The 19,969-nt window shown below is 39.2% G+C and overlaps 1 protein-coding gene across 1 annotated transcript in view; it reads right to left on the bottom strand.

The window, feature by feature from the left end:
- Positions 1–19,969, bottom strand: part of LOC122564784 (protein Niban 2) — a 195,210-nt gene that overhangs the window by 10,351 nt on the left and 164,890 nt on the right. The window contains exons 8-10 of the mRNA XM_043720003.2: positions 13,668–13,830; positions 7,580–7,767; positions 2,815–2,976 (exon numbers count right to left, since the gene is read on the bottom strand). Of these exons, the coding sequence (XP_043575938.1) occupies positions 2,815–2,976; positions 7,580–7,767; positions 13,668–13,830 (513 nt within the window). The remainder of the gene's footprint in view (positions 1–2,814; positions 2,977–7,579; positions 7,768–13,667; positions 13,831–19,969) is intronic.

Below are 19,969 nucleotides of genomic sequence, written 5' to 3'. Positions count from 1 at the left end.
TAAACATCATTTTGTCACTCAGGAATTTTCTATAACCATTTAGGTTTGGTGTTTAAGTCTGGGTTACTTTATCCTCATTAACCATTAGAGGTAAGCCCACCAAAGTTGGAGAGGAATCAGAAATTAATCAGACGAGCCTTGTAGAATACATCTCCTTTGATAAAGATAGCCATTGAAGTACAGACACTGTATTCTCCAAGCTTCAGATTTGGATAGTGTAATTATGGAGTCAGAGTCATACAGTGTGGAAACAGACCCTTTGATCTAACTCATCCACACAGACCAAACATTCGAATCTGACCAAGTCCAATTTGCCAGCTTATGGCCCATATCCCTCTAAACCCTTCCTGTTCATATACCCTTCCAAATGCCTTTTAAAATATTGTAATTGTAACAGACACTACCACTTCCTCTGGCAGCTGTACAAGCATCTACATGAAAAAGTTATCCCTCAGGTTCGTTTTAAATCTTTCTCCTCTCACCTTTAAGCTATGCCCTCTAGTCTTGGACTCCCTTAACTTAGGAAAAAATACCTTTGCTATTCATCCTCTCCATGTCCCTCTATAAGGTCACCCCTCAAGCTCCGATGTTCTAGGGAGAAAAAAAAACACAGCCTCTTCAGTCTCTCCCTATAGCTCAAACTCTTCCGAATTGTTTAGCAAGGAGATTTTAGTCAAATGCTGTATTGAGGATTGACCCAAGAGGTAGTTGTGCAGAAAATCAATTTTCCTTTTCATCTGGTTTTAATAATAATTTAATGTTCATCATAAATCAATGCTCAGTTACCTTTGGCCAAAAAGATTTGAGATATTTTCATCATCTCTGCCTCAACACTAGAGGGAGTGAAAGATACTTCCTGCCTACATTGAAGAACTAATTTGCCAATGGTGTGTTATTAGGGAAAAAAATAACAGGAAACAAAACAGGTGGCCTAACTTAGAAACATTAATTTGAGAAGAATCTGAAGGATATGAGCATTTCTTTTCAAAGGATGACAGGAATACAGAATATAAATTAGATTGGGACTTCATAGCTTTGATCTAAAATAGATTTTATTAGCAACTATTGGAGATTGGAGAATTTCCTCGAAGCATGTTCAGTTTTAAAAATCAACTGAAAAACGTATTCATTTTCTGAAACCCAAGAGAAAACCATCTTTTTACATGTGGTGTTAATGGAGATGACATCTCTACCTATTTTGTAAAAACAAAGACAAGTAACAACAAATCAAGCTCTTAATTCAATCAGGCTCAGCAAACAGAACAGACCTTTCTCACAAAAGCACAGACACATTTTACAATCCCAATTTGATTTTCTTGCCGAGAAAGGATATATAGCTAAGCTTCCTGGAGGCCAATAACTATTCAAAATGTAACTCTATTTGTACATTCTGAAAAGGCAGTACTGCATTTTCACTCTTAAAGGAAAGTAAACTCCATTCTGCTACCTTTTATTTGTGCCAACATCAGGAAATTTGGTTGGAGCACATTAAATCTGTTCGCATGGTTAGCACTGATTACTTATTGTCACACAGCATGGAACAGATGCTTCAGTCCAACTTGTCCATGCTGACTCGACATCCCAATCTGATCTAGTCCCATTTGTCAGCATTTGGCCCAAATCCCTTTAACCTCTCCCTATTCAGATACCCATCCAGATGCCTTTTAAGTGTTGTAATTGTACCACCACGTCTTCTGGCAGCTTATTCCATACACTTACCACCCTCTGCATGAAAAGGTTTCCCCTTTTAAATCTTTCCACCCTCACGTTAAACCATTGCCCTCTAGCTTTGGACTCCCTGACCCCAGGGAAAAGACTTTGTCCATTTATCCTATGTCCCTCATGGTTTTAGAAACCTCTACAAGGTCAGCTCTCAGCCTTCCACACTCCAGGGAAAAAAGCCTCAGCCCATTCAGCCTCTCCCTATAGCTCAAACCCTCCACTCCTTGTTCAATGCTCAAGCTTGAATCACACAATCTTTAGTTGAAGCTTCATCTCAGGCAAAAGCCAAATATGACTTTTTCCGAACGAAGTTAGAGCTTCAGTCTTCTGAATAGATTCCTGGTATCAGTTTAGCCAAGGAGGCCATAAAATTGCTGCCATGTAGGCCAGTGCAGTTTGAATGATATACAGGGGTATTAGTCATTCAACATGAAAATTCAGACATAGCTAATGATTTGGCACCATTGAAAGGATGTATATCACAGTAGAGTTTTACTACTGCTACAAAGTTTGGGAGGTAATATTTTTATGTAGATTTAGTACGGTCTCCCAACCCAAATAGACTTTCCAATTCTTAAGGGATTTCAAAACACAAACCGCCCAGATGCTCCTCCAACAGGTTTGCCAACGTATTCACCCTTCCACATCTGTTGGACAGCCAAAAGATGAAACATTACTTGACTGAATGACATTTAACAACCACCTAGTCTTTCTTCCTTCTCTCGTATTTTTGAATATTTTCTTATAGCACAATAAAAAAGCAATAGAAGAAAGAAAATAATTATTTTCAATGCTCCTATAATTTTCCTCCAGCTTTGCTCAGGATTATATCCTGGAGACTTGGCAAATCCAAATTCAAGTGAATAACAGGGGGCCAGGCTACATATATAACAACAGCACTAGATACTTTGTGGGTCAAGTGTGAAGGATAATTTTCATTTGTCCATCATTCTACATTAATCCTAAGGATTTTGGTCCTCTATAATACTTTGACTTGCAATCCACACCAAGCAGTACCATCTGGAAACAAATGGTTTGAACCTCTTCACTAACAGTCATTAACAATTGACTGAGCAGATTGTCAAAGCTTACCTCTCTCATCAGAATCTGACCACGCTGGACAAACACCGCTGGACTGGAGAGATCAAAGCGTTGCTGAAGGCCCTCGAGCTGTGGCTGCAGCTGCTCTAGGTGCTCATAGCAGCTTTGCATCTTCACTGGGTGATAAGGTAGCACGCTCAGCTTTTCCATGTACTGGAGATCACAACATAACAGCAGTCAAGTACTCTTCCTGTTTTATGACTTTAGCCTTAATGTCTGCTGCTCATCAGAAAATGGATCCTTTTACCCATTATTAAACTTAGTCTATTACAGAGTCTTATCTTTTTATTTGAAATTATGTCTTTGCAAACCTAAATATCAATTCTGTGGAATTTGCAGGGGTCTTATATTTTGTAGCTTTATCTCAGACAGATCTGTTACTGGTTCAGAGGTTGTGAGCAAATTTTCTTCCCTTAAGGACATTAATGAACTGTATGACCTTTTACGATAAACAGTAGTCATTAGACTAGCTTTTTTTTACTCCAGATTTTTATTGAATTAAAATTTCACCATCGGTCATGGTGAAATTTGAACTCTCGTCCTCAGAATGTTAGATTGGGATCTCGTTTACTAATCCAATGATAATACTATTACACCACTGTCTGAAATAATGTCAACTTTCAAAAGCAGTTATTTCTTTGCAAAGTAACTATAGAACAAACATATAATTTGATTTCATTATTTTGTTTCTAAATATGTTACTAATATTCTATTCCAGAATGCAAATTGAAGGACAGGACTTTAGCCAATCTTCCTAGAGTTCTGCATTTACCTAAAGAGTTACACATTACAAGCAGACAACTCCAAACACAAACCACACTTCTAGTCTCATCTACGCATAGGAAACTAACTTTAAAAAAAAGTCAATGTTCAGAGATGTCATTACACACCTCTGGAGTAGGTAAGACACTATCACTGTGGCACAAGACCTTTACTACAGGGAACCTAATTGAATGTTCAGTTAATTTCCCCCCACCAATGTAGAATAAAATGCAATTAATATGGCATCAGCAGTTGAGGGAGAAAGAGACAGAGGGACAACTTGAATTTACAATATACCTTTCACAGCCTGAGGACTCAAAACGCATTAAAATCAACCAACTACTTTTTGAATTGTATACAAACACAACCCACAGAAATCTGTTAAATCATCAGTTAACCAGTTTTGGTCGATAGTTTAATTCTTTATCTGAAAGGCAGCACTACCCACAAGATCATATCCTCTCAGTTGTGACAGTGTAGACTATGAGAGCAATGTCTGAATTTGGCCTTGAACTATGACATTTCTCTTCTGAAGAGAACTTTTATCGCTTAACCAAACCATATGAATTAAAACAGTACGCTTTGACAAATTGCTAAGGAAACATTTTGACCTTCTATTTCACCAACTTACAGGGAAGCACATATGAGAATAAAACAAGAATTTAAATTGTGAAGAGACAATCTTATGACTGGGAGTACAAAACAAACTGAATATTGGAAAGAAAATCAATTATAAAGTTTATAGACCTTTTCATTGAAATCTGATTAGATTAAAATTTACGCAACCATCAGAGTAGGGAAAATGTGGAGGAAATGGACGGGGATAGTGGGGATGAGACAGCAATCTGAAAGTTGTGTTCCGCATTGTTTTCTCAGTCAATGTATTACTGACCCCACAGGGAAGGGAAATTACTTCACTGGATTCAGGGTAAAAAAAACCAGATTAAGTAGACAGCATGCAGCAAGGGAACTTTGGGAAAACAGAGACCTGGATATAAATTCTTACAGTGAGGGAAATTAAGTAAAGTACAGGCTTAAGGTCATACAACTGGAAAAAAAAACAAAAAGCTAAAACCCGATCCCAGAAGAAAATGGAATCAAGAATTTGCAGCTACAAGCACACATTAGCAATAAAAACACATTCAGTACAAGCCAGGTGAGGAATACCAGAATTGTGTTAAAGGCTGGATTTCTAGAGGAAACTACATTTGAAATGGAAGAGAGTGATTTTTGCTTGCATGGCAGATTTAAAAATACACATGGAACCAGGATAAATGAGCACACAGAATTTTCCATTTTACTGCTTCCCTAACAATGAAGAGAAAACAGAAAGAAAAGTTACCAAAAAAAAAAGAGAATAGATTAGTATGAAAAGGTCGTTTCAGGCAAAGGGCTTTTGCCCGAAACGTCGATTTCGAAGCTCCTTGGATGCTGCCTGAACTGCTGTGCTCTTCCAGCACCACTAATCCAGAATCTGGTTTCCAGCATCTGCAGTCATTGTTTTTACCTAGTATGAAAAGGTACTGTCTTTCAAATGAAAAATTAAACTGTCACGCAAAATTGCCCAAATTGACTTAACTGGTCATTATCTGATGTTTCAGTGTGATATTTGTATACAATTCAAAAAGCAGTCATTTGAATGTAATGAACTTTGAGGCCTCCTAAGGCTGTGAAAAGTATAATGTAAATACAGGCTCTGCCTCAATTGCTAAGTATCTCGACTTATTTTTCTCCTGGTCTAGTCTCTTCCCACCTACACAGGGCACCCTTGATCATTATAACAAATTTCAGTTTCCTAGTCCCAACTATCTGCTCTTCAAAATGGACATCCAATTCTTCTACATCTCCGTGTTCACCATGGTGGTCTCAGGGCCTCCACTTCTTCCTTCAACAAAATCCCAAACAAAATAATCTCCATCTAACACCTTCCTCCATTTGGCTGAACTTATTCTCAGTGATTAGTTTCTCCCTTGAACTGGTCTTGTGTCCTCTAAATATAAGCTGTGGTTATAGGTTCCCAAATGGGCTCTAGATATGGCTCTTTTTGCTGGTGGGTGAAAGAAATTCCTTGCTCCAATCCCACTTGGGGCCACTCCCACATATCCTTCTGGTATATTATGCCTGAACTGATGCTGCTCCCAGCTCTTACTTGGAACTGGGGAAAATAAAAATCAATATTTCTTTCTCCCCCTCTCTCCCGTAACCATGATAATGCTTCCCTTGTCCTTACTTTCTATACTACTAGCCTCCATATTCAAAGGATTGTCCTCTAACATCTCCAGTTATGAAATCATCACCAAGTGCACCATCTCCTCTGCTATCAGCATTTCATAGGGACTATGCCTCTGTGATATCTTAGCTCACTCTTCGATTACCTCCAACACCTCACCAACCTCTCATGGTTCTTTCCTATCAAATTACAGGAAGTCTAAGACTTGTTTTCTTTAACCTCCTCAAAATGTCCATGGTCCCAAACACACACTCCAAGTATGGCAGGGATTTATTTGAATTTTCTTTTCAATCTGGTATTTGTTACTAATAATGCAGTCTCCACTACATTGTGGAGACCAAATGAAGGCTTTGCAGTACAGATCCACTCAGAGTGCAAATATTACCCTCACCTTCTGATGGCATGCCAATTCAAGATACCATCTTGTTTTATTTCAGAGTTCCAAGATCTGAAGTATTTTGCTTTTCACCAAGGAATAGGGTGGGTTTTTCCAATAGGTAGTAACTGGTTTTATAGTAATCAGTGAAGGGGGAGCAATCACACTTGGCTTTTATCAAGGTTGTGAACACTGGGTTTGTAGAACTACTAAGACCATTATCAGCTGGTTACAGAGAAATTAGGTCAAAGTAGTTGCTCTATTGTAGAAAGAGAAGCAAAAATCACCAGGCACCCAATGGTTCAAGCAACCCCATGTGGAAAGCAGAAGAGGAAAGAAAATGGAATCTGTGAATATAACTGTCCAAAATGCAGCACCTCACATTTATCTAAATTAAACTCCATCTGCCACTCCTCAGCCCATTAGCCCATCTGATCCAAGATCCTGTCATAATCTCAGATAACCTTCTTCGCTGTCCACTACATCTTCAAATTTTGGTGTCAGCTGCAAACTTACTAATTATACTAACTGGGGGTTCAGTGATGTTTTCCTTCAAAAGACAAGAATAAATCTAGGAATTTCAGCCAGTAAGGTTTCTTCAGCCATTGCCAAGTTACACAGGGTTCAATTTATTCTGGACTCTCGCGTTTCAAATTTGGAAACAAAGTCCCAACAATGCTAGTGCCAGGTAGCAGGGATCTGGCTTTCCTCCCAAGTCATACAATGGAATGTGTTACAAAGTGTATTTAGAGCTCATCAGCAGCTAAGTTCCATTTTTTCACAAGGCTGGACAACACAAGCTCACTTGGTGCTTGAAGGAACAAGTTAATTACTACAAGTCATACTTTAAATCTGATCAAATTCTCTCATACCCCAATAGAAGACAGCAAAAAATTCAGTGGATATGGTTTGCATATCTTTTCAAAAAGCCATTTAAATATAGCAGACCTAAGACAAAAAACATTGATGTGGAATTTAGAGGTATGTGCCAGACAGAGCAAACAATGGACAGTTTGTCAGTTTCCTCAATATGGACTACATGGTTACATCCAAGATCCAGTCCCATTAGGCAAACCAGATTTCAGCAAAGTTAGTTATCTCCATCAATTAGTTTCTCCTCCTCCTTTCTTAAACCTAATCAAGGGTAAGGTGCTCACATCTAAGAGGACAAGAGTTAAGTATTGAAACTTGTCATTGTGATATTCAAAATCCAAAATTAACTGCTTTACACAAACCAAATGATTGAAAGAATTGCCATCTTCTACACCCTGACAGCAGCCAAGAGGTCAGTGTTATGACCTCATTTCTTTTCCATCCCCTTTCCTCTTAACTTGCAATAAACCAGCTAATCCTACTTCAGCACACAGTGCTGTGTTGGAATTTCTCACCTCTCCCAGCTTGTGCTGGCCTCCTTCGTTCAGAACATTCTTATTCATTTCCACAATCTCCTTGAAGAACAGGTCTCTGACTTCAGCAAATCCCCTGCTGGTTGGGCCCATCAAAGCATCAAGGATGGATGAGATGTAAGGCTGCACTTGATTTCGAACACAAGCTTCGGCTTTAGGCATTACGTAAACTAAACCAGGAGAAGAAAGCAAGTTAGTAAGAACCCGGATCAAGAGATGCTAAAATACAGCAATGTAAGAAGCAAAAGAACAAATTTGCATGAATCATCCCAACAGATCAGAAACATCCGTTCGGATTCCAGGAAGGCAGAGCAATACCCAACATAAAAACTACTAAGTGAATGCGGTTTAATATTTGGATAGGAATTATATATTTATTTTGTAGCTTCTGAAAAACTGTCAACTGTGGTGACTGGACAATGGTCTTGAAAGTAATACAAGGCATGTGGGGAATCAGAGAGATGGAGGTTCAAGAAATCTGTACAGGGAACTAATAGCAACACAGAATGGTCAACATGGAGTCCAAACCCTATGAAACTGGAAGCAAATTCATCAAGCATGTTGTTTAGCACGAATCCTCTTCAATGTCTGATCATAGCTTCTGAAGGTAGGGGTGTTTGTAAATTCTGAATCTGGTGTTATGGTTTGATGGCGGAAGTAAATATCAATTAAATTTTCAGATGAAAAAACATGCAATCTTTCTTTTGTGCTTGATATCAGAACTTGCATTTGGGTTAGTAGAACAGGCATGAGCTTCAGAATGAAAGTGAACATTGACAAAACCAAAATGATACACATTTGAATAAAAAGAGTCCTATTCATTGAAGGAAGGCAACTAAAACAGCAATGAAATAAGTAGTGAGATAAAGGGTAATGATGGATGAGTCTGCAAATAGAAAGACTAGACAAATTCTAACCAGAAAACTGAAGAAACAAAATCAAAAAGAACTTGTTTTGGAGTGCGAGGCAAAAGTGAGGACTGCAGGTGCTAGAAACCAGAGTTTAGATTAGAGTGGTGCTGGAAAAAACACAGCAGGTCAAGCAGCATCCAAGGAGCAGTAAAATCGACATTTCGGGCAAAAGTCCTTCATCAGGATTGAAGGGTTGTTTTGGAGTACTGCTTGCTATGGATGAGGTTGACAGGAAGGAGGCTAGAAGAACACAGGAAGCCAGGCAGCATCAGGAAGTGGAGAAGTCAACGTTTCTGGTGTAACCCTTCTTCAGGATTAGGGGTGTGTGTAGGCAGAGCTGCAGATAAACTGGGTGGCACGGGCAGGGTGCTGAAGTGGGGATAGGTGAAGACAGGTGGAGGGTACAACCTGGTTGGTCCATGAGAAGAATGAATCTAGTTGGTAGCAGGGAGATTATTTGAAATTGGAGAACTCAATGTTGAGTCCTCTGGTCGATGGACGAGGGACTTGGACTGTGCAGACCACCCAGATGAAACTAACTTGCTAAATAACATTGAAATGTGGACTGGAAAAGAATAGAAAGGATCAGCTGGATATTAAAAGTAACAAATGAAGTGTGGAGAATAGGGAATGAAGAAATAAATTTTTTATTTGTAATTAGGAAAAGACAGAGACTGGGTAAGGCACATCTTGGAAAGTAAAAAACTGGAAAGAGATATCATGAAATGGGTGCAGGACATAGAACATAGAAGAATACAGCGCAGTATAGGCCCTTCGGCCCTCGATGTTGCGCCGATCCAAGCCCACCTAACCTACACTAGCCCACTATCCTCCATATGCCTATCCAATGCCCGCTTAAATGCCCATAATGAGGGAGAGTCCACCACTGCTACTGGCAGGGCATTCCATGAACTCACGACTCGCTGAGTAAAGGAGAAGACTAAACAAAAAAAGGAAGAGGATGGAAAAGAATATCAATACTGGAGGACTTGAAAATTGAAGGATATTATTGAAAAGTGAAAAGGGCACATGACAGTGAGATATGGAAAAGATGATAAGTGAAGAATCTGCCTTCTTGTGTGGAACACACATTATGGTGCTGACAGATCAGACAACGAAAACAGATGCAAAAGCACATAATAACAATTAGTAGAAACAAATAAAAGCAAGAAGTAGAAAGCTCAATGTAATTGAGAGAGACTGGAAAAAAGCTACAGACGGAAAGGGAAAAGCGACTATAATACAATCTGCTCTCACAATAACACAATAGCTCCATTCCTGCGCGATCCCACATTGTAAGAAAATTGCATAATAGCAGCACCACTTAAACCAACAGGACCAGAATCGGGTTATAGCCAATACAGGTAAGGAAAGCTCACTTCTACAACTAATGGTCTAAATTCTTCAATCGTGTTATAATCAATTCACGTTGAAGGCACTCGTGTTATAGCAGAACCTACAGTAACAATAAATGGCAAAGCAAAAAGAACTGAAGATCTGACTAGTGAATAGGGCAGGAATGCACAAGAATTTGAAAAAAAAACTCAAGATGAGACATAAGATCATAAGACCCAGGAGCAGGAGTGGGCCATCTGGCCCTTCGAGCCTGCTCCACCGTTCAGTAAGATCATGGCTGATCTTTTTGTGGCCTCAGCTCCACTTACCCACCCACTCACCATAACCCTTCATTCCTTTATTGTTCAAATAAAGTTATCTTCGCTTTAAAAACATTTACTAAGTAGCGTCAACTACTTCACTAGGCAAGGAATTCCATACCTTTACAACCCTCTGGGTGAAGTAGTTCTTTCTCAATTCAGTCCTAAATCTGCTCTCTTTAAGCTTGAGGCTACGCCCTCTAGTCCTAGTTTCACCTGCCAGTGGAAACACCCTCTGTACTCTAGAGAAACATCTTTTACGTTTCTAGAAGATTCACCCCCCCCCCCCCCCCCAAGTCTTCTGAATTCTAATGAATATAATCCCAGTCTACAAAATCCCAGTCTTTCTGCAAAAGCCAACCCCCTCAGCTCTGGAATGAACCTAGTGAACCTCCTCTGCACCCCTTTAGTGTCAGTATATCCTTTCTCAAGTAAGGAGATCAAAACTGCACACAGTATTCCAGATGTGGCCTCACCATCACCCAGAACAGCTGCAACATAACCTCCTGCTTTTAAACTCAACCCCTTTAGTAATCAAAGACAAAATTCCGTTTGCCTTCCTAATTACTTGTTGTACCTGCAGACCAACCCTCAGATTCATGCACAATGACACCCAAGTCTCTCTGCATAGCAGCACGCTGCAACTTTTGCCATACAAATGACAGTCCTTTTTACTGTTACTCTGACCGAAATGGAAGACTTCACATTTATTAACATTGATCACATCTGCCAGACCTTTGCCCACTCAAAGTATCTATGTTCCTCTCCAAAGTTTCACAGTCCCCTGCACACTTTGCTCTGCCACTCATCTTTGTGTTACCTGCAAACTTTGACACACTACACGTTGTCCTCAACTCCAAATAATCTGTACAAGTTGTGAGTGCAGAGAACTTTGGAAAATTACCACCAGTGCACTTGCTATTCCTCCCAAGAGACAAGTGACATTTGTGCCAGCAATGACCATCTCCCTTTGACATTCAATGACTTTACATAGAATCTCAACAATGTGGAAACAGGTCATTTTGGCCCAACAATTCCACACTGACACTCTGAAGAGGGTCTGACCCATTCCCCACAACTATTACTCGACAGTTCCCTTGACTAATGATTCTAACCTACACATCCCTGAACACCATGGGCAATTTGGCATAGCTAATTCACCTAACCTGCGCATCTTTGGACTGTGGGAGGAAACCGGAGCACCCAGAGGGAACCCACGCAGACACAGGGAGTGGGTGCAAACCACACACAGACAGTTGCTAGAGGCTGGGATTGAATCAGGGTCCCTGGTGCTGTGAGGCAGCAGTACTAACCACTAAGCCACCGTGCTGCAAATTGACACAAGGGTGTCCATCTCACCAGGATACAATGGTGAATGCATTTGAAGTGGAAGGGATAAATATCTCTAAATTGATAGTCAGAAAGTAATGAGTGGGAAAGGGAGGAGAGAGAAAGAGAGGGTAAATGGAAATGGATAAGTTTTTTTTTTTGAGTAATGGCTTTCCTGGGCTTTATGTTGGCATAATGTGAAGTTCTCTATTAGAGCAGCAAATGTGTGGAAGCTAGCTGAGAAAAGCTAAATCTTGAAGTAAAGGACTTGTTGGGCCGAAGGGCCTGTTTCCACACTGTAAATAATCTAATCTAATGTATCATTGGAGTTAGCAGAGTGGTGAGCAGCTGTGTTGTAAAAGCAGTCTTGGTGAAATGGGACAGGCTGGTCCAAGCAGTGTTACAGCAGTCCTATTTCGCTGGACATAACCAGTAAAATTATTAAGGGAGATGGAGTTGGAGGCAAACATTCATATCAATTTGAGAATCAAGAAGAATAATTTCTGATTTTTCCAACAATGAGTGGCATAGAAATGTGTTCAATTTTACAACTGGGAAAATATGCAAGTTTCTCACCATTAGAGTGTGAAGACAGCAGGACAGCAGAGAAGAGGAATTTAGATTAACTGAAAGTTAACTGTGGAATGGTTTGTGTATTTTACCTGGGCAACATGATATCCTGAGATGTTCAAGCCACATCTATGCTGCTTGTAGTCAGCATTTCTGACACCTCAAAGTGGCCAAGTTAGTGACGAACATTGAGTTGAAAAAGAGAAAAATATAACGAATAGACAATGGCAAATAACTCAGGATTTAGAAATCACAGCCACAATATAGTTTAAAAGAAATTGCCAGATAAAAAGGTAGTCAGTAGGCATCAACATAATGTAAGTAACTGACCATTAGTCCAACTCAAGAATTTAGTAACTTAAAAGAAATAATCCAAAGAATTTCCTGGTATGTACTATTCCCCCTGTATGGTTTCAAGGGTATAAATCTGTTGAAAACAAGACAAAGCCATGAAGTGGATGAATACTTGTGCCCAAGTAGAAATTTCCATTAACAGGGCAATAGCCAATTTATCATGAATGCTTATGTTTAAAATCCATGTACAAAACACTGGCAGCGTTCAATGTCATTTTATGGCATTCAAGTTTAAAAACTCCACTTCTCTGCTTGCACTTCAGTGGGTGTCAAATCAAAGGCTGGGCTGCCCAATTTTATAAAACTTAGTCTGTCAAATTCTATACTTTGCAGGCAGACCCTTTTTTCATTAAAGGTTCTTTTCAAAGAAAAGACTTATTCATAATACAGTTCTACCAGTTGTGGAACAACTGATTGAATGTTTGGTACTAGATGGACCGGAGGATAAGTAAACATGTGCAGATCAGAGTCAAAGCTCAAAACTTGGTCTATATTGTTCCAGTTTGCCTATGAATGGTATCAATCTTGTGATAAAATCCATTTTTCTTTTGTTTCTACTTACACTGCCAGCCAATCAGTAAACATTGCAGCATTCAGGGAATAGTATATTCCACTCTTGCCTAGTCAAATGGGAGGGGTTCGTGGCAAGTCTTTCAATAGGTTAACAGCATCAGTTCAAGGTTGACTGAATAGTCAGTAAGGAGAAAGTGAGGACTGCAGATGCTGGAGATTAGAGTCAAGTGTGTGGTGATGGAAAAGCACAGCCGGTCAGGCAGCATCAGAGGAGCAGGAGAATCGATGTTTCGAGCAAAAGCCCTTTATCAGGATGAAACCATTTGTCAGTATTCATTTCATCTTTGCTTGATTAAATTTGGATTAACTTTAATGAATTTATTTTATTTCCTAAAGAAACCCAGTTATTTCCATAACTGAATTAAACGCACACAGTCTGATAGATTCACTTACATAACTATCAACCACCACTTTTAAATTCAAGCTTTGATAGGACCAGTGGAGGAATGGGACAAGCAAACAAGTTGGTTTACCCCTTCAACTTGTTCTAAAGCTTTTACACAAGAAAATGACTTGTGAAACATAATTCATGTATACAGTGACAACTTGCAAGTTGCATTATTCACCTAAAGATGCTCATGAGCTCGGTATCATCGGTTCTCTGGAAAAAAGACAACGTGAAGTCAGTCTATTAACTCTCAAATATCTCCAATCCATTGGTCGGAGATGTGGCCTGACCTCTGATTTTGTTTCCCACATGCTCCTTTGAACTGATAATTTGGTCCATATCTGGGCGAATCCTGCTTTCCAGTCCAGGACGGGCTTCCTCACACTTTCGTAAGACAGCTTCATATCGGGCTTTTGTCTGCGCCAGAACCATTTTATGCACAGCCTCGGTGAGCTAATGAAAATGAAGGCAGCAAAATTCAAATGCAAACAGCTTTATGATGTTAAAAGTAATTTTATCTTGTTTCCAGTCAACTTGTGAGCAGAATCATAAAAGACTGTTAACCATGTTACACGCCAAATGTTTTACAACTGCCAAATGAAATAGTTACATTTACAAATGTAACCGTGTTACATGACTCTTGGATATCATCAGGCACTTGGAATCTCAAGGTAACATGAATGCTTGACCATAACTTTATTTTAACAATTTAGTACAAATTAACCAGCAGCAAAACTGACTCTCATTTGGTGATTAGTTACTTGGCAGATGCTCTGAACTCAGTTATAACCATAGATTTACTTGATGCTGGTCATTGTATTTCAATTTTTTTTATTCACTTACCAAGTCTGGGCTTTGCTGACCAGGCCAGCATTTATGGCCCTCCCTAACTGCCCTCAGGGCAGCAGTGGCAAGCTGCCTTCTTGAACTGCCACAGTCCACTCAGTGTAAGTACATTCAAAGTGCTGACAGGAAGGGAGCTTCTGAATCAGAGCATTTCACAAAGGACAAAGCAAAACATGAAGCAGAGAAACTCAGAAAAAGAGAGAGAGAGAGAGAGAGTCAATGCAACAGGGTCACAGTGCACAGGTGAAAGGGTTGAATCAATTTGCTAGTTAAGGGTTAAATTTAAAATACTGAAAACAAAAAGGGGGAAAACCACAAATATACAAAGGCAGGCTCAGAGTGGAAGAACCACACTATCAGCAAGATAGCGCCAGCCTTGCGTAAAGTACAGGTCATGCCTCTATAAACTGTGGAAAAACAATAGGAATGTGAACATGTCATAATACTTTATAAAAAGCAAATGCTGTTTACATCCAGAGTTGTTTTTACACTTCATAGTGATAAAACTAGCTCTCCTTGTGTATGCATGAGAATAAACAATTGTTTGACTTGTTTCCTGAGTTTATCAATTCATCAAGTTGTATGGCAACAACTGGCATTGCAGAACACATAAGCAAACTTATCTGGGAAAAAAAAGTTAAAACAAAACAATTCTTTCTCACAGCCAGCTTTAGAAACTGGTTACTTTTTAACTGGGCTGGCTGTGTGTACACCAGAAAACATGGTGGTAGCTCTGTCTCAGGAGGAACTGTCAGGGTAAAGAAATGATGGGAATGTTAATAACAGAAACAAGCTTCAAGACAGTAACTCATCCAGAAAATTAGATGAGAACTAATCTTTAGCTGCATCTAATTTTTCCAGACGTCTGTTGGGGTTCCAAGTTTATTTTGGGGAAAGCAAGTTTCCTCGTCGTTCTCTTGTATTAACCTTCAAACATCTTTTTCAAAAATGATAATATCTTCATGAGAAACCTCAAAGCAATTTTTCAACTTCCTCTCTATATAGAAAGTGTTGTTCTAAGCAAGTTTAATCTTCAACCTGCTGTAAGAGTAGATGCTTAAATTACAAATTCTAAGAAAAATAAGCATTCAATCTTTTCTGCTCATTGAGAAAGATTATCACCTCAAATTCTGATGCAGAAAGCATTCATCATGTGAGAATATTTACTGAAATGCTGCTAAACAAAACATCAAAAGCCAGAAATAAAAGCAGTTTTCTTGTCTTTTGCTTATTTAAATGGTAATAACTTTGTCCCAATACAACTTATAACAGAAGTTGTTTGCAGCTGCTGCCTGGAGGCATCTGCTATCAGAATGCAAGTGCCCATTTGGTGAGCTACATCAACAAAATTGACAGATGGTTGGCTGAAACCAATTTCAAAAGACTGGCTCATCCAACAATTGTTGGCACAAATCTAAAGATTCTCATACTCACATAACTCAGACATGTTTCAAGGGGCAGGCATGCACGGCTACAAGTTCCATCCCATTCGCAATGGCTTCAGACAAATTGAGAATAAGGATCGTGTCTCATATAGTGGGGCTTTACACAGACCAGTGATACGATGCATTATTTGTATTGTACTAAAATGGTAAATAAAAGCTACGTCCCATTCATCTTACTCCATAATTAAGTTTACAACTTCAACTTCTACACAAACAGAAATCTTCAAATAACAAAGGAGGCACATGAAACCTGAAGAGATTTCCATTTCGTTAAAACCAACTAACCCTTTGACTCCTCAAAACATTAGTTATTGGTGGAGGCATAAATTAAATTTAATCAAGATAACTGCAGACTAATCAATGCAGACTTGACTTTTTTTCAGCTTGAATCACTGGCTGTCCAGTAAAACTCGATGCTTTATCATTTATTGCTATATTGCTTCAGAATTGAGAAAGCAACCAGCAGACGAACATGAAGATGGAAATGAACGCAAGAGGTCCACCTTGAATGCAAATAATGCAGATTTAAATTCAAATCTCTTTGAATCAAAAAGGGGAGGCAAACTATGTAGTCTATCTGAGCAGAAACTAGAGTCATCTTTGTTTTCGTCCTGACTTCTTAGCTATTGCCTGATGCTAGATTGACACAGGAAAGACTGCTGCAAAAGTGAATGCTCTGATTTACTTCAGGCATGTCTATATCTTGACAAATATGAAGAAACCCTGGTGTGGACTGAATGAAGATCTTTTGTGTGATGTAGCTCTGTGTGATATGCTTATTTCAGGAGTACAGAATTATACTCTGATATTGTATTACAAATTAGAAGTCAGAAGGAAACAATTTCATTTAACAAGTTGACAGACCAAAACATCACTGTGTTATGGATCTTGCTGATGATCTTTTCCTTGATCAATGGAACATGTGTCTTTAATCTTTTAGCTACCCACCCATTTACCCGCCTCCAAAATCAATAAATGCTGTGAATATAACACAGCAAGTTCAGGTAAACAGATTCTGAGCTACACAATGGCTCAATCATTGTGAAAAGGCACAATGCCAGATTTAATCCTTATGTGCAGTAACCCATTGAAGGAGCCAATAAAATAATATCTTACACATTTCAATTCATAGCAAAAAAGGATTGGCTATTGCCAGCACATTAATAAATATCCCAAGTTGCAAGTTTAAAAGTTAAAGATACATATAAATCACTTGAATGGCAAAAGGAGAAAAAAATTGGTCTTTTCACCATCTATTTAGTGAGCTGCACACTTTAGGAAATTGGTAACAATGCCCAAGTGGCCAGGGCTTCGATGCTGACTCAATTTGTTATGACCACCTTTTGGGGGAGGTAACTCTCTCCCACTTTAGACTTTCCACTTGGTCAGCCACAATAAATACTTTGATTTCTATTTACATACAGCTATCACATTCAATTGAAAAATTGTATGAGCTAACATGAAGGAGCTGATTACAGATTTTTGAATGAAAGGTATAAATGTTATCCCAAAATGAGAGAAAAAGAGGCAAAATGAAACAGGCATAACAATTTTAAAACATTTCTGACACAGACAATGCAAAATAAGATCTTCTAACTTTTCAAGCTTTAGAGTGCTGGAGCTGTTAGATTTTAGCAGGAGATCACAGTTATTTAACAGGTGATTTGGATTCTTCAACCGTAGTGAAATCTGTAGCTATATCTTCATAAATGATTGTTTCTTCAAGCACTGTTTGGGATAAGGAGGGAACAGGAGGCAATAGAATCCTTACTATTACCTAGCCATCTATCTTTCTGTCACTTTTGCTCAAAAGCAGCTGCTGAAATACAGTTCCCTTTGTATTCCATAACTAACTTATTATTTTCTTGCAAACTGGATAACAAAGGCAACCCTTCATGTCCAATATCAGGCACATGGAAACAAACAGACGATGCCAGTTTCTTGACCTCAGTTGACTTGTTTTGGTGTCTGTAGACAAAATTATATTTTCAGTTCTGATGGCTTCACTTATTCTACCCTAGTTTCCTAGTGTCCCCTCAATCTATGTTTGGGTGATTTGTGGAACTATTTTAGGTCAGCATTTTCTCCATCCAAAAGTCATTTTAGTCCATGAAACATTGCCAGTATTTAAAACCAAATGATACATGTTGAAGATTGATAGCTCCAAAATTTAATATGACAAAAACATAAACCTGAACTTCACAGATCTGGCTCAAATTTCAAATTTTCCTTTCACAATGTCGATGCTAGTTGACTGCAAGTACAGAAGTGCAGCTGTACTGCTACGGGACTCAAACTACAAAACATCTGAAACATTTCACTGATTTCTTTCATTAGTATATAAAAAAAAAAGTGTCTTTTTTTTAAAACCTGCAGCACAGGGTGTTCAGTGGCTGTGGTCAAGCTGTGACCATTATAGCACACCTAGTCCACACAAATACACCAACCCACTAACACACAAATCGGGGGGTTTCAGTTGGTTTTTAAACACCATTTTTGCATATTCCTACAAGGGTAAAACATGCCTTTCAACTTATGCCCAGAGCCAGGAATATAATGACAGGAGATACGTTCCTGTTGAGCAAGTAATTAGATTGCTTTGCAGCTGTGCCTTTTGAAGTCTCTCTCTTTGAAGCTTCCTTGGTCCCTGCGAGGTGCAACATTCCATGGATTCACACAACCCATGGATTCCATTTTTACAAGTTACATTATCATCAAGACTTGGCTTGCAATCTTTGTTTTAAAAAAAAAATACATCTGGTCTAAAAGTTCAATATGGCCATAAGTTATTCAGGGTTCTGATCCACTGCTATTGCAATGAGGGGCAGACTTGATCTCAGTTATTTTTCTCCCTGCAAGGGGGCACAAAACAGTCAATCATGCATTATCCAGATTATTTTAGTAAGACTGGGAAATGATCTGGTAAAAAAAATCACTGCTCAAAATAAACACCTAACAGTAACAATATATTTTGCTGTTGAATCTCTCCGAGCAGGCATGTGTATGTACTCCTAATGGGATGCAGGGAAATTAGTAGATACTGCATTTGGACTTCCGGATGCATTTGACAAGATACGTCTCAAAAGGTTAATTCATAAGGCTAAGAGCCCATTATGTAGGAGGTAGTTCATTGGCATGAATAGAAAATCGACTCATGGGCAGGAAACAGACTGGGAATAAAAGTTCTTTTTCAGTTTGGCCACCTGTAATCAAGGATCAGTGCTGGGACTGCAACTTTAATGACTTGGAGGAAGTGAAGATAGAAGGGAGGGTAGGCTGGGATGTTTATTCACAGAGGTTAAGGATGATCTTATCACAGTCTATAAAATCATGAAGGACATAGATAAGGTGAACAGCAAAGGTCATTTCCGTAGAATGAGTTCAAAAGGAGGGGGTGTAGGTTTAAGGTGGAGGAGAAAGATTTAAGGACCTATATAAATGATTTGGATGTGAGCATAAGAGATACAGTTAGTAAGTTTGTAGGTGACACCAAAATTGGAGGTGTAGTGGACAACGAAGAGAGTTACCTCAGATTACAACGGGATCGTGATCAGATGGGCCAATGGGCTGAGAAGTGGCAGATGGAGTTTAATTTAGATAAATGTGAGGTGCTGCATTTTGGGAAAGCAAATCTTAGCAGGACTTATACACTTAATGGTAAGGTCCTATGGAGTGTGGCTGAACAAAGAGACCTTGGAGTGCAGGTTCATAGCTCCTTGAAAGTGGAGTTGCAGGTAGATAGGATAGTGAAGACAGCGTTTGGTATGCTTTCCTTTATTGGTCAGAGTACTGAGTACAGGAATTGGGAGGTCATGTTGCAGCTGTATAGGACATTGGTGAGACCACTGTTGGAATATTGCCGGCAATTCTGGTCTCCTTCCTATTGGAAGGATATTGTGAAACTTGAAAGGGCTCAGAAAAGATTTACAAGGATGTTTCCAGGTTTGGAGGATTTGAGCTATAGGGATAGGTTGAATAGGCTAGGGCTATTTTCCCTGGAGTGTCGGAGGCTGAGGAGTAACCTTATAGAGGTTTATAAAATCAGGAGAGGCATGGATAGAATGAATAGACAAAGCCTTTTTTTCCCTGGGGTGGGGGAGTCCAGAACTAGAGGGCATAGGTTTAGGGTGAGAGGGGAAAGATATAAAAGAGAGCTAGGGTGCAACATTTTCACGCAGAGGGTGTTACATGTATGGAATGAGCTGCCAGAGGAAGTGGTGGAGGTTACTACAATTGCAACATTTAAAAGGCATTTGGATGGGTATATGAATAGAAGAGTTTGGAGGGATATGGGCCAGGTG

This window comes from Chiloscyllium plagiosum, unplaced genomic scaffold (assembly GCF_037043375.1).
Source record: "Chiloscyllium plagiosum isolate Xiang-an unplaced genomic scaffold, Cpla_swu_hap1 HiC_scaffold_21, whole genome shotgun sequence".
Lineage (NCBI taxonomy): Eukaryota > Metazoa > Chordata > Chondrichthyes > Orectolobiformes > Hemiscylliidae > Chiloscyllium > Chiloscyllium plagiosum.
This window is presented reverse-complemented; position numbering and strand designations above follow the sequence as displayed.